Here is a 12,355-nt window from a genome sequence, read left to right as displayed (position 1 = left end):
AAAATTAGAGTTGCAAAACATATTATTTATTTTTTAAAATTTAATTATAAAATAGTTTTCAAAAGTTAAAAAGTAAAACACAATCAAACAATTGAGACTTGTTTGATTCACATCCCAAAAACTATATTTTAGTATTTTAAAATTTAAAAACTAAAAAACTTATTTGGATTACTTGTTTTTAAAAACTATTTTTAATATTATATTTTGTAAAACTAAAAAAGCAAAAAAGCAAAACAGATAAATTTGTTTTACTTTTCATTTTTCAGTTTTTTTAACTCTCTAGTTAAAAACTGTTTTAAAAATTGGAGTTGTCAAATAAATTTATTTTTAATTTTCTTTTTAAAAACAATTTTCTAAAATTTAGTTATAAAATAGTTTTCAAAAACTAAAAAGTAAAACACAATCAAACAAACTAAAAAGTAAATTGTTTATTTTAAAAAGAGTAAAATTTTTTATTTTAAAAAGAGTAAAATAGAAAATAGTTTTTAGAAACAGTTTTGCAAAATTGTGTAGTCAAACAAGTTTTTAATTTTTTTGATTTAAAAAAATAAAAAACAGTTTTTGAGAACTAAATCAAATAAGGAAAAAAAACTTATTTAAAATCAAAAACTGTTTTTTATTTAAAATAGTTTTTATTAAAATCAAAAACTGTTTTTTATTTAAAACAGTTTTTATTAAAAAATACTTTCCATTTTAATTTTGTGTATTCAAAATTGTGTATTTTATATATTTGATTTAGAAAACTGTTTTAAACAATAGAATTAAGGAAAAAAAACTTATTTAAAATACTTGTTTCTAAAAACCGATTTTTCACTAAGAGTTAAAAAAATTGAAAAATAAATAATAAAATACCATTTATCTGTTTTGTTTTTTTAATTTTAAAAAGTATAATATTAAAAATAATCTTACAAAACAGTTTTTAGAAACAAGAAACTCAAACAAGTTTTTTAGTTTTTAAATTTTAAAAATATTAAAATAGAGTTTTTGGGATGTGAATCAAATAAACTATTTAATTAATCTTAATTTTTAATTAATAATGAATTTAATTATGATTTTGTATTTCTCGCCATTTCCACTCTTCTTTTGGCTCTCCTTTGTATTTCTGGCGAAACCAAACAATAGAATAGAAGTTGTTGTGCATCTCTCTTGGATGAGTCTCTCGTTGCTCTTTATTATTATGCTTAAACAAACAGAGACATCTTCATAAAAGTTAAAATATTAGCTCAACCAGTGTAAAGGAACAACGTTATTAAATCGAAGTGGTCTTGGCAGTACTAGCAGCAGGCAGAAACAGAAGAATTCCTCCTCCCTTCCCTCACTCAGGTGCAGTTGGCCACGTGCAAAACGAGTCCATCTATCTATTATAATTAATTTAATTCTGAATTTGAATTCTACTTAATACAGAGAAGGATTGATCCAATCCCTTCATCATTTCACAAGAATCGCATCCACCAGCAACCCTTTCTCTTATCTCAATTCTAAGGTGAAGGATAATCGAAAATGGCCGTGTAAGTTCATTCATCAATCATTACAAACTACACCACTTTATTATTCTGTTGCATTAATTTTATGTAATTAATTTATGGAAGGAACTAAACTACCGTAAATTGACATTGACATTGACAGGGTTGTTTCTGCTCCTGGAAAGGTTTTAATGACTGGGGGTTATCTTGTTTTGGAGAGACCTAATGCTGGCCTTGTTCTCAGTACAAATGCTCGCTTTTATGCTATTATTAAGCCCATTTATCCCGAAACTAAATCTGATTCCTGGGCTTGGGTCTGTTTTTTTTTTCTCATTCAATTTACTATTCTGTTTTGCCCCCTATATCTATTATGAGATTAAGGAATATATATGGTTGTACTCACATCCCATCACAACTCTTCAATTTGGCATATTTTACCGCACTCATTTAACTGTCTTTTTGTCTTGACGAGTTGTGATTGGCTGTTGTAAAACAATTTTACATCTCATACTATCCCCGTTTTGATTTGTTGATTTGTAATGTAATTGGTTGTTTTTCCTACAGGCTTGGACAGATGTTAGATTAACTTCTCCTCAGCTCTCAAGAGAAGCATTGTACAAATTAGCACTAAAAAATCTTACCATCCAAACTGTTTCCTCGAGGTAGGTTTTTCATTTATGTCAAAATCAAAGTTATATTTGGACCTTGAAATTTACACCTAATTTATTAGTAAGTCATGTAGAAAGTGTGTTAATAATTGGCATCCTCAGACTGTGATCTTTGTAGTTTCTCATTGTTTTCATATAATTTATAAGTTGTTTTCATTAGCTATTCTTTAGAGCTTATAGAGATAAGCTAAAACCAATTTATGAACATGTCATAAGCTATTTCCACAAGTTCTCTCAAAGAGTCTCACGTAGGGTAAGTAGATAAACTCAAATAAGACAATTCAAATAGGGTAAGTATCCTCTCCATTTCTCAAAAGAAATGAAGATGTCCATACTATAGTTTTTGGACAAATAAGTGATATAAATGCACACATTACCAAAATATGTGAGATTAATTGGATAATTATACATCAAAACTATAGTTATGGATATGGCCATTTCTTTTAAAAAAATGGAGAAGATCTTTACTCATCCAAACAGGCCCTAAGTCATGTAGAAATTGTGTTAATAATGGGCATCCTCAGATTTTTCTCTTTGTAGTTTCTCACTGTTCATATTTTGATATAGTTAGGTGAGGTTTACAGGAACTGATTTGTTATTTCAGTGAAACAAGGAACCCTTTTGTGGAATATGCAGTGCAATACTCTGTGGCTGCTGCTTATGCAACATCTGACCAGAATAAAAAGGACTTGTTACACAAACTACTTTTACAAGGTAATGCCGTTTTTCTCAACCTTTTTAATTAATTAGCGTGTAACAACATCTTCAAACTTCCAATTTTATAAATGGATTGGTCGCGCAGGTCTTGACATTACAATTTTGGGTTCCAATGATTTTTATTCTTATAGGAACGAGGTAAGTTGCTCTTGTTTGTGTACTTTCTGCACATCATTTTATCTCACCTTTTTTCCTTAGTAGCCTTTTTCCTTTAAATTTTGATGTAAAGATTAGACCAAAAAGCTTAGACCAAAAAGATTGTCTTAATAAATACTTCTGCAGATTGAGAGACGCGGACTCCCTTTGACACCAGAAACATTGGCCACCCTTCCTCCTTTTGCCTCCATTACCTTTAATACTGATGATGCTAATGAAGGAAATTGCAAGCCTGAAGTTGCTAAAACTGGTTTAGGCTCATCCGCAGCAATGACAACAGCTGTAGTCGCTGCTTTACTTCATTACCTTGGTGCTGTAAAGATTTCCTCTTCAAAAGATCATCAGGACAGGAAGGATATTGCAGATCTTGATCTGGTTCATAAAATAGCTCAAACTGCACACTGTATTGCACAAGGGAAAGTGGGTAGTGGGTTTGATGTAAGTTCAGCCGTGTATGGTAGTCAGCGCTATGTGCGGTTTTCACCTGAAGTGATTTCTTCCACTCAGGTATTTGCTCTCCACCTTCCTCTTCTCGTATGTATCATGTATTGACCAACAATGCAATAGTTCTCATTATTCAAGATTTCAAGTTCATCATTTAAACACAGAAAAAATAGTCTGTAAATTCAATATAGAACTGGCACAACACAATGCACCCTTCGTGGCTTATTTGACCCATAGTTGGCTTCTATCTCGAGATTATTGACAACTACTGTGAATTCTTGAAATTCCTAGGACAAATATGTTCAATAATAAATATTATGTAGTCACCATTGTACATTGCATTCAATTTCCACAAACTTGTAACTTTGGTGCTATGTTCCTTCAATATGGTTTTTTACATGAAGTGAAAAAATCCCAAGGTAACTAATTGTTGCTTTAACGGCATTATTTTAGTTTACCTGCTATTGTTAACAACCATGTTACGATTATTCTGTTCTTTATTTCTGATGGGAATCTTTGTTTTGGAGTTATTATAAATGTTCCTGAAACATCAATGACTTTGTAGGTTGCAGCTACAGCAGTGCCCTTGCCAGAAGTAATCATTGACATTCTGAAAGGAAAGTGGGACCACGACAGGACCGAGTTCTCTTTACCACCTTTGATGACTCTTGTAAGCAACTTAAACTTTGCATATGTTAATGTTAGTATGATTATATGTCCACATGTCTTGTAATTATTGATAGACCACTTACTCCCTGCTCTGCCTCCCTTCTCCCTCATTTATTTTTATTTTTATTTTGATTGAAGGGGTGGGGGTGTACCTAACTATATTTCAATAGTTGTACTTCTGATTTCTATTCAATTACCTTATTTTAATGGTTACCAAAAATAGTCTTACTTATTAGCCTTCCCCTATTCAAAAACTCTGGTTCTGCGACTGACTTATGATGCCAAGATTGGACAGCAAACTATCTAATGACAATTACACTTCTATCTCTCTCCCCCTCCCCCCACAATTTCTTTTCTAAACATTATTTTAACTTTATATTCTTGAAGCACGTGAACTCTTTTGATCCCCACTCTAAGATGTTTCTCCTTTTAGATACTAGGGGAACCTGGAACTGGTGGATCATCCACACCATCAATGGTTGGTGCTGTAAAAAAATGGCAAAAGTCTAACCCTCAGAAGTCTCTAGAAACATGGAGAAGATTGTCAGAGGCAAATTCAGCATTGGAAGTGCAACTGAACTTGTTAAGAAAATTAGCAAAAGAACATTGGGATGCATATAAATCTGTGGTTGACAGCTGCAGCATCCTCAAATCAGACAAGGTATTTTGTTGAGATCATTTGCGGTTGTTTATTCAATAGAAGTGATTTGAAAATAAGCGAATTTATTTTATGCAACTTAGGTATATTGATTGACAGTTCTCACCATTAGACTCATTCAACTTAAACTGTGCCCCAATAATATATATTTTTGCATTGAGCATTAGACTTCAACACTTATTTCTATTGGATTTTCATGGAATATGATATCTTCATTGACTAGACTCATACGTCTCTCCTATTACTTTTGATGGGTTCGAGATTGGTACCATAAAAGTAGTATATAAGCTTATTTGCAGGTTATGGTCACTCATAATAGGTTACTAGAATTAGAAAATTTACACCAGATCTAATTCTGGTTAGATGTAGAGTTGGAACTATAAAGTTTGAACTATATTGTAGTTGGACTTCTTGACCTCCTTCATACTTGATTTGAACCTCGTGGCACAGAAAGAAGGAAGAAGAACTAAGATAAGTGACTCATGTGGCATCTCATTTCCAGAAATTAAATTCAATTAGGAAGCACCCAAGTGAGATAATCTATGACTTGTGTTACATTGTGTTAGGATCCTTTCTTTATGCAAGAAAGAATTCCTAGAATAATGGTTTAAAACAAATTCAAATGAATAAAGATGATAAACAAAAGGATGATTTATTATTCATGCAGTGAGGTTGAAAGAGAACATATAAGAGATTAACAATGAAGATGATAACCTTGCACTCAAGGCTATTCCAAAGGAGAACTCTCCTTTCTTAATAGAGCACTCTCTAGTTTACAAGTTAATTATTCAAAGCTATCTTTCCCCTCTACCAATTGAAGGCTATTTAAAGACTTTATAAGAATAACCAAAATAACAACTCTTAACAACCATCTAACTAACTCATCAACTTCCTAACTAACTCCAAACTACTCGAGTTATCCTTATTCTATATCGTAACACATTGTCTCTATACAAAGTTTAGTAGCCATGGGAACCTTGGTTTCACTTTCAATTTATGAACTTTACAAGTAGATGCGTGATGTGACTTGAGACTGCTCTTTCATGCTGTGTAGTTTTAGTAATCTTTCATATATTTTGTCATTTCTTCTTGCCTTTCTTCTTTCATATTGATTTTGAAATGCAAATTACATAATCAGTGGATAGAACAAGCTTCTGAACCTAACAAAGAAGCAGTTGTTAAAGCACTGCTAGGATCCAAAGAGGCCATGGTGGGCATCAGATATCATATGCGCCTAATGGGTGAGGCTGCAGGTGTACCGGTAAGTTTTTTTTATACGGTTCTCTGTTTGAATGATATTGATTTTGCTTATAAAAATTTGTATGTCTAGGTGGAATATGTTTACCCTTTCAACAGTTCATGAGTTCCGCAGTCTCATAAGTTGCAATGTATTACAGATTGAACCAGAATCACAAACACAACTTCTAGATGCTACAATGAACTTGGAAGGAGTACTGGTCGCTGGAGTTCCAGGAGCAGGAGGATTCGATGCAGTCTTTGCTGTTACTTTGGGAGATTCAAACAGCAACGTGACAAAAACATGGAGTTCAGTTAATGTTCTTTCCATGTTGGTTAAAGAAGATCCATGTGGAGTTTCATTAGAAAGTGCTGACCCACGAACCAATGAAATCACATCAGCTGTGTCTTCAATTCATATTGAATAAGTTCATTCATTTCCATCAATAAAATAAGTCACCACAAAAATATTCCGTGGAATGTGACTTTCAGACTAGGCATTAGTTTCTTTCTGATTTTAGTTAGGGAAGGAAAAAAATGAGTGGATGATTGAAAATAATCCTGTGTTAGTTTTATGTACACCCCCTCCCATAGTTTGGTTTCTAAGCGAGCAGGAAATTTTTTGAATAACAAAGTGTATGTGAATATTTCAAATATGTTGTCCAAGATATTCCTTGCCTTAACTGCTTGCAACTTTTACTTTTAGAGTACAAAGGTAGGCACTATAATACACTGTCATTCAAATAACCATTCAATCAGTCACATCTTATAATATATCGTATTATATAGTTTTTTAATCAATGACATTTACTGTCAGTATATTATCTTTATTCTCTTACTTTTATTACTCTCTCTTTCCCCCTTTTGGCCATTTCTGTTTAACTTGCACTTTGCGCATAATGTAGATTTGGAACAAGTATGTGCAATAGAGGTGTAAGAGAAACAATCTTTCAAAGGATAGGTTTGTAAGAGCGTCTACCATTTTCATAGAGCTATTGTTATACTACACAATGAGACAAACATTTCAATTTGTGCAATTGTTGCATAAAAGAGAGAACATCACGGCACTTAATATTTTTTGCCTGACAAATCAGAAGATACAGAGAAAAAAATAAATAACCAATCATCAACGTGTGATAGCACTATACAATTTAATATATAATGATGCTTATAGATATGCACACCCTAAACACCATGTAGGAACTCTTCAAAGAGGAAGAAGGCCAACATTGCAAAGTCGAGGCCTGCCATCGAAGTTCTAGTTCTAGTGGCTTGAAAACTCATCAAAGAGAATCAACAATAAATGCTCAACAAAAAAAAAACCTCACCAGAAACACATTGATCCTAAATTTCCATGAATTACTTATCTCTCCCATATTTCAACTACCATTTCATTTTCATTTGTTGCTTCAAGAAGACAATTGGGATTTCTCCAAGTCCTCATTCCAGTCCCTGGCAAGGAACTATACTCATGTGGTCAACGGCCATTACCTTACTACAAAGTGTTCATCCATTCAGATTCAGATTCAGATACTCATTACCAACCCTAAAACTGCCACACTCTGCCAGAGCTTTTGCATTGACCTCCCTGCCATATTTGCAGACATAATTCAGACCCACAAGAAGCTCGGTGATTATTTCTTCCGTCTTTTCTTGATTCGCAAAGTAAAGAGTTTGTACCAGCAGCACATTCGTTCGTGAAACAAAGCTCTGCTGCTCAAAACTCCTCTCAGTTTGCCACCTTATCATGTTATGAGCAAGCGGTGCCAACCATTCCAATATGCTTGACATTGCTTCATTCCATTCTCCTGCTAGACTTGTGTCGTAGACCGATGATGATGCCATTGTCTTGGTATACGGCTTTAACTTGGCCTTGAGGGCAACTCTCACACGTCTTGGTAACATGTTGTACAGGTCATCTCTTGCATCGAGACCGATCAAGTGTGGAGACGCTGCTAGCTTCTCAATCACAATGATAACATTTGCATAGTGCAGGGATAAAGCAACTGCACCAAGTGTTTCAGGTGGAGGATTTAATAGCTTGCACAGAGATTTGAAGATTGATTGAGTATGGCGAACGACTTTGCCAAGACCAAGAGGGTTCAAATTTTCTTTGTGATTCTGAATTCCATAATGAACACCACTTACACTTGAATGACAGTCGGCGACAGAGGAACTGTCCCAAGCCATACATCCTTTGAAAGGTCCAACTTGAGTCATTCGACTATGTCTTGCGTGAGTTTCCTTCCCACTTATGGCGGCGGAGTGTTTATAAAACTTCCAAATCTTGTTCTTTTTATTTGTTCTAGTAACCGAGACTGATTGATTCGCAGTCCTTGCAAGGGGACCCGAGTAAAAATTGACATTGGTATGTTTTCCTAAAATTGGGCCTGACTTTGTTGATGAGTCACCAAGGGGACCTGAATGAGAAATGGTTTTATTTGTTCTAACAATTGGACCTGATCTAGCACTAGCACTAGCAGTAATAGTATGAAGGGGTCCTGAAGAAAATCTGGCAATATTATTCTGTGATGGGTGGAATGAAGATTGCAATAATGAAGAAACTGAATGACTTCTATTAATGAAATCAGAATTTAAGACACTTGAATTATTAGCTCCACCATCATCTACCATCTCTTGAATTCCAAATACATGGTTGATCTTACAGAATATTGTGAATAAGGATCCTGCCAAAAGATGTATTGTGTAATCGTATGTCCTGTTCCACAGAGAAATATCCCGCAAGTTCTTCACCTCGTGCCTCTTCCATGTAACTTTCTTCTGATACTCGCTTAGACTGACACCATCCAACTCACCATTAGACTTAACTCTTGTAAGAGCTTGCTCCAGATCAGCAAGCACCTCCATCTCTTGATACAAGCTTGCATTAGTTGATATGAACTTTTCCATCTTTTTAATATTTTTTTCCATCTTCTTGCAAGGGAATTCCCACCCATATGGATCAGCACCCTTAGTGATAAACCCATAAAAGATGTTCTCGAAACCTTTCAAAATCGGATCACTGCATTTCTTTGCAAGCCTAGCCACAGACTCGGCTACATGTGCCATATTCTCAACTATCTCCATACAGATCAATCGTTCAATGAAATGATCATCGTCTGAAACAAGCTTTCTTATGCCAATTGAATTTGTGATCTCCTCTCTCAACCTAGCAATCTGTTTATCACTCAACGATTGCCATAAATTAACTAACTTGGACATCAGGCTTGCTATCTCAAATGCTAACACTCCAATCACCTTCTCGGAATTAGCATCATGCTTCCGAGGAGTCCTCCACAGACTACGAAACCATGAATCTGCAACCATTGCTTAGCTAGGAACAGCCAAAAACTATGCTCCTGAAGGCGAATTCTTTGTCATAGCTCTGAAATACTCAGCAAATAAAACACACTAAGATTGTCAAGAAGGATGTTAGACATCTACAATAGATTTCAGATACCATTCAACCTGTATAGAATATTTTAAGATGTTCAGTGCAATATCTAAAGAAGCCACTACTTGCATAAAAGGAGACAAAATGTGTTTATAATGTCAATACATGTCAATCAAAAAACAATCTGACAGTTTATGTACTCTATCTTTGAGCTTGCATTGATTCACTTTGGTATAGTGCATACTGGTTAAGTCTTATGTCAGCCTGCGAATAGCATCCTGACATCTTGCAGTCATGCAAGTTATGCGAATAGTTTTACTTCAAAAGTAGATTATGTTATCTTCTTCGTTTCACATATTTCAAGTACAAGGATAGATTTGGGAAATTAAAAGTATCTGTTTCCTTTTCTATGGTTCAAATTTATTCCATGTAATAAGCATTTTGAAAAGAATGTTTAGATGAGTCTTGGGTGCACTAGTATCACATCTTACAGATTTCTGTTTTAATCTTTATTTGCCCAAATTTAGGATTATTCGGAAAATTATAGCAAAAATCAAAATACTAAAATTTGAAATAAAATTATTATGGGGATTAATGAATAGGTGATAACAAGTGCTTCTAATATGGACCTCTAAAAAAGGGTTCAAAGGTGGACCCTTACTATTTGTAGTAAAATAATAGCTTTTTAATAATAAAAATTGTTAGGATCCACCTTTAGACCCTTCTTTAGAGGTTCATATAAGATGCACCCAGTGATCGCATATCAATTGGAAATATTGAGGATTAAATTAATTGGAGGAACAATGCTCTAAATGTTGTCAATTTTGACTTTCTAAATTTTAGTTAAGAAGAGTTCTTAGACCAAAACATTACATTTAAGAAGGCTTGATTTTGTGAAAGAAAAAAGAAAATATTCTTTATGTGTTTTTTACCTTGCATCAAATCATCAACAATAAGCCAAAAAAACTGGTTATGGTGGCTCCCAAAAGAAATATCTTCTGGTAAGAGTTTGACTTTGAGAAGTTTAATTGTAAAATGATCATTAATATCGCTTTAATTAATAATAATTTCTCGTTTCCCAACTTTTTTCAAAAAAAAGTACAAACAAAAAGTAATGCTCACATTTCTCCTTGTTGCTCTCTTTGGTTTGTCCTTGGCCTTCCCTCTACTACTTTCTAATGGATAAAATTGCTTAATTGAGAAGCAACAAGGGAATACAAATTTTCTTATCTGGAAAATATTGGTGAAGAATATATACTTAAAAAAGAAAGCTACACAACAAAAACCTAAATATTGAACCTATTCTTTGTCTAGTCAAATTCAAAGTTGAAGAGAACTACATTTTTCTGTGTAAAACTAAAATTACAATTAAAATGAAAAAAAAAAATACATGAATCTTAAACCACAAGAATTAAACCCAAATCTTACAAGCAAACCCAGATACCAAAACCATTATAAAAAACATTAATTTACACACTTTCTGGAATTGAACATACTTTACACCACTTTAACATGCATTTTGGCTATGTGGGTCAAAAAGTTTACAAGTAAAAACTCAAATCTCAACAATATAAAGTTATTATAATAAGCAAAAGGCAAAAAAAAAAGTGTGATAAAGAAGAGAGTGGAAGAAAACTGACCGATCAGAGAAAAGAAGAAGTGGCCCGATGGAAGATGAAGGAGATGGGAAGCTGCAAGCAGTGTTGGTGCGCACATGGAATGGAAATGCAAACAAATTTGAGAAATTGAGAAGCAGAGACAGAAAGAGAGAGAAAACGAGTGAAAACCAACAACATATCTAAATAAATTATTTTATTTTCAAATTAATAATTAATAATACTCCATCAATATTCCACAGCTCATTTTTTATTTTCTTTTCAAGATTAGAACATTTTAAGTTTAATTATACTTTTGCTATTTCTATTTTAATTTACACATGAAATTGGTGGGTTTAAATATATATATATATATATATATATATATATATATATATATTATAAATAAAAAAACTCACAAATATATCTCACCTTTAAAAATATATATCAAAATGTGTTAACTTTTAAAAAGTAGTATCCCCGCTCTGCAACCGCTTGTTTTTTGTGGTAGAAGGTCGCATTCTTGCAACCACTACAAAAAAAGATGGTCGCAGGACGGCGATGCGACCTACTAAAGGTAAACGAAATATGACATTTTGGTATATATTTTTCAAAGTGAGTTATATTGGTTAATTTTTTTTTATATATAAAAAGGATAATATATATTAAAAACCGAAATTGGTCTCTTCATTTTAAAATTTGAATGTTGGTTTTAATATGATTCATAGGTCAAACTTGATGAACACTATAAAGTGAGATGACTAATAAATTTAATGTCATTATGTATATTTGTTTCGACCACCTGAAAGAGGAATTGATGGATTTTAACTCAGTGGATAAAAAAGGAAATAGAGACACGTTTGATTTGGAAAAATATTTTTAGTTTGATTTGGAAAAAATATTTTTAATGATTTTGTATTTGATTAAAAGATAATAAATCATAAATATTGTTTAAGCTATATTTATCCCTCGTCTCCTAAATAGAGGTAGAATAAAAACAATTATATAAATAATTTTGTTTGTCTTTTCTACTAGTTCCTCTTAAAATTTTAATCAACAAATGTTTTCTTTTAAATATCCCCTATTTTGTCCTCCAAACTCTTTCAACCAAACATATATTTAAAGTTTTGAATGAAAATATTATGTCCAATTCACTCATGTATCTGATAGTAGTCTAATGTGATGATTTTTTTTATTCTTTTATGATATAATAGTTATTAAATATAAGTTAGTCTTAATTAGTTGATTTCTACTAATAACTGAATTTAGTTTAGGTTGTTTTGTAAGGTCGGTTAGTTTTCATAATGTAGTCGAGGGATAATAGTTGCAAGAGTATCATTTGTAACAACAGAGAA

The 12,355-nt window shown here is 32.8% G+C and overlaps 2 protein-coding genes across 4 annotated transcripts; one reads left to right on the top strand and one right to left on the bottom strand.

Annotated features, from left to right (window-relative positions):
- Positions 1–1,111: 1,111 nt before the first annotated feature.
- Positions 1,112–6,694, top strand: LOC101505793 (phosphomevalonate kinase, peroxisomal). Of its 2 annotated transcripts, XM_004502577.4 has the most exons (11): positions 1,112–1,323; positions 1,405–1,508; positions 1,627–1,777; positions 2,028–2,125; positions 2,736–2,845; positions 2,934–2,986; positions 3,131–3,511; positions 4,014–4,118; positions 4,551–4,778; positions 5,914–6,036; positions 6,173–6,694. In XM_004502577.4, the coding sequence occupies exons 2-11, from the start codon at positions 1,501–1,503 to the stop codon at positions 6,437–6,439; spliced, it is 1,524 nt and encodes a 507-aa protein (XP_004502634.1). In that variant the 5' UTR covers positions 1,112–1,323; positions 1,405–1,500; the 3' UTR covers positions 6,440–6,694. The 2 variants fall into 2 exon arrangements, with proteins under 2 accessions (XP_004502634.1, XP_073224640.1); XM_073368539.1 differs by lacking the exon at positions 1,112–1,323 and having other exon boundaries at positions 1,332–1,508.
- Positions 6,695–7,022: 328 nt separating this feature from the next.
- On the bottom strand, positions 7,023–11,204 carry LOC101505237 (uncharacterized). Of its 2 annotated transcripts, none has more exons than XM_004502576.4 (2): positions 11,046–11,204; positions 7,023–9,479 (listed from the first exon to the last, which is right to left on the bottom strand). In XM_004502576.4, exon 2 carries the CDS (start codon positions 9,336–9,338, stop codon positions 7,518–7,520), a length of 1,821 nt encoding a protein of 606 aa, XP_004502633.1. In that variant the 5' UTR covers positions 9,339–9,479; positions 11,046–11,204; the 3' UTR covers positions 7,023–7,517. The 2 variants fall into 2 exon arrangements, with proteins under 2 accessions (XP_004502633.1, XP_004502632.1); XM_004502575.4 differs by having other exon boundaries at positions 7,023–9,396.
- Positions 11,205–12,355: the final 1,151 nt, after the last annotated feature.

The sequence above is a fragment of the Cicer arietinum genome, chromosome 5 (genome assembly GCF_000331145.2).
Source record: "Cicer arietinum cultivar CDC Frontier isolate Library 1 chromosome 5, Cicar.CDCFrontier_v2.0, whole genome shotgun sequence".
Taxonomy (NCBI): domain Eukaryota; kingdom Viridiplantae; phylum Streptophyta; class Magnoliopsida; order Fabales; family Fabaceae; genus Cicer; species Cicer arietinum.
This window is presented reverse-complemented; position numbering and strand designations above follow the sequence as displayed.

Bases quoted from the DNA above. Each gene is read 5' to 3' on its own strand.
- LOC101505793 (XM_004502577.4), top strand. The intron at 1,778-2,027 runs GTCTGTTTTTTT...TTTTTCCTACAG, and splicing joins AATCTGATTCCTGGGCTTGG to GCTTGGACAGATGTTAGATT. The intron at 2,126-2,735 runs GTAGGTTTTTCA...TTGTTATTTCAG, and splicing joins ATCCAAACTGTTTCCTCGAG to TGAAACAAGGAACCCTTTTG.
- LOC101505237 (XM_004502576.4), bottom strand. From the start codon at position 9,338: ATGGTTGCAGATTCATGGTTTCGTAGTCTGTGGAGGACTCCTCGGAAG.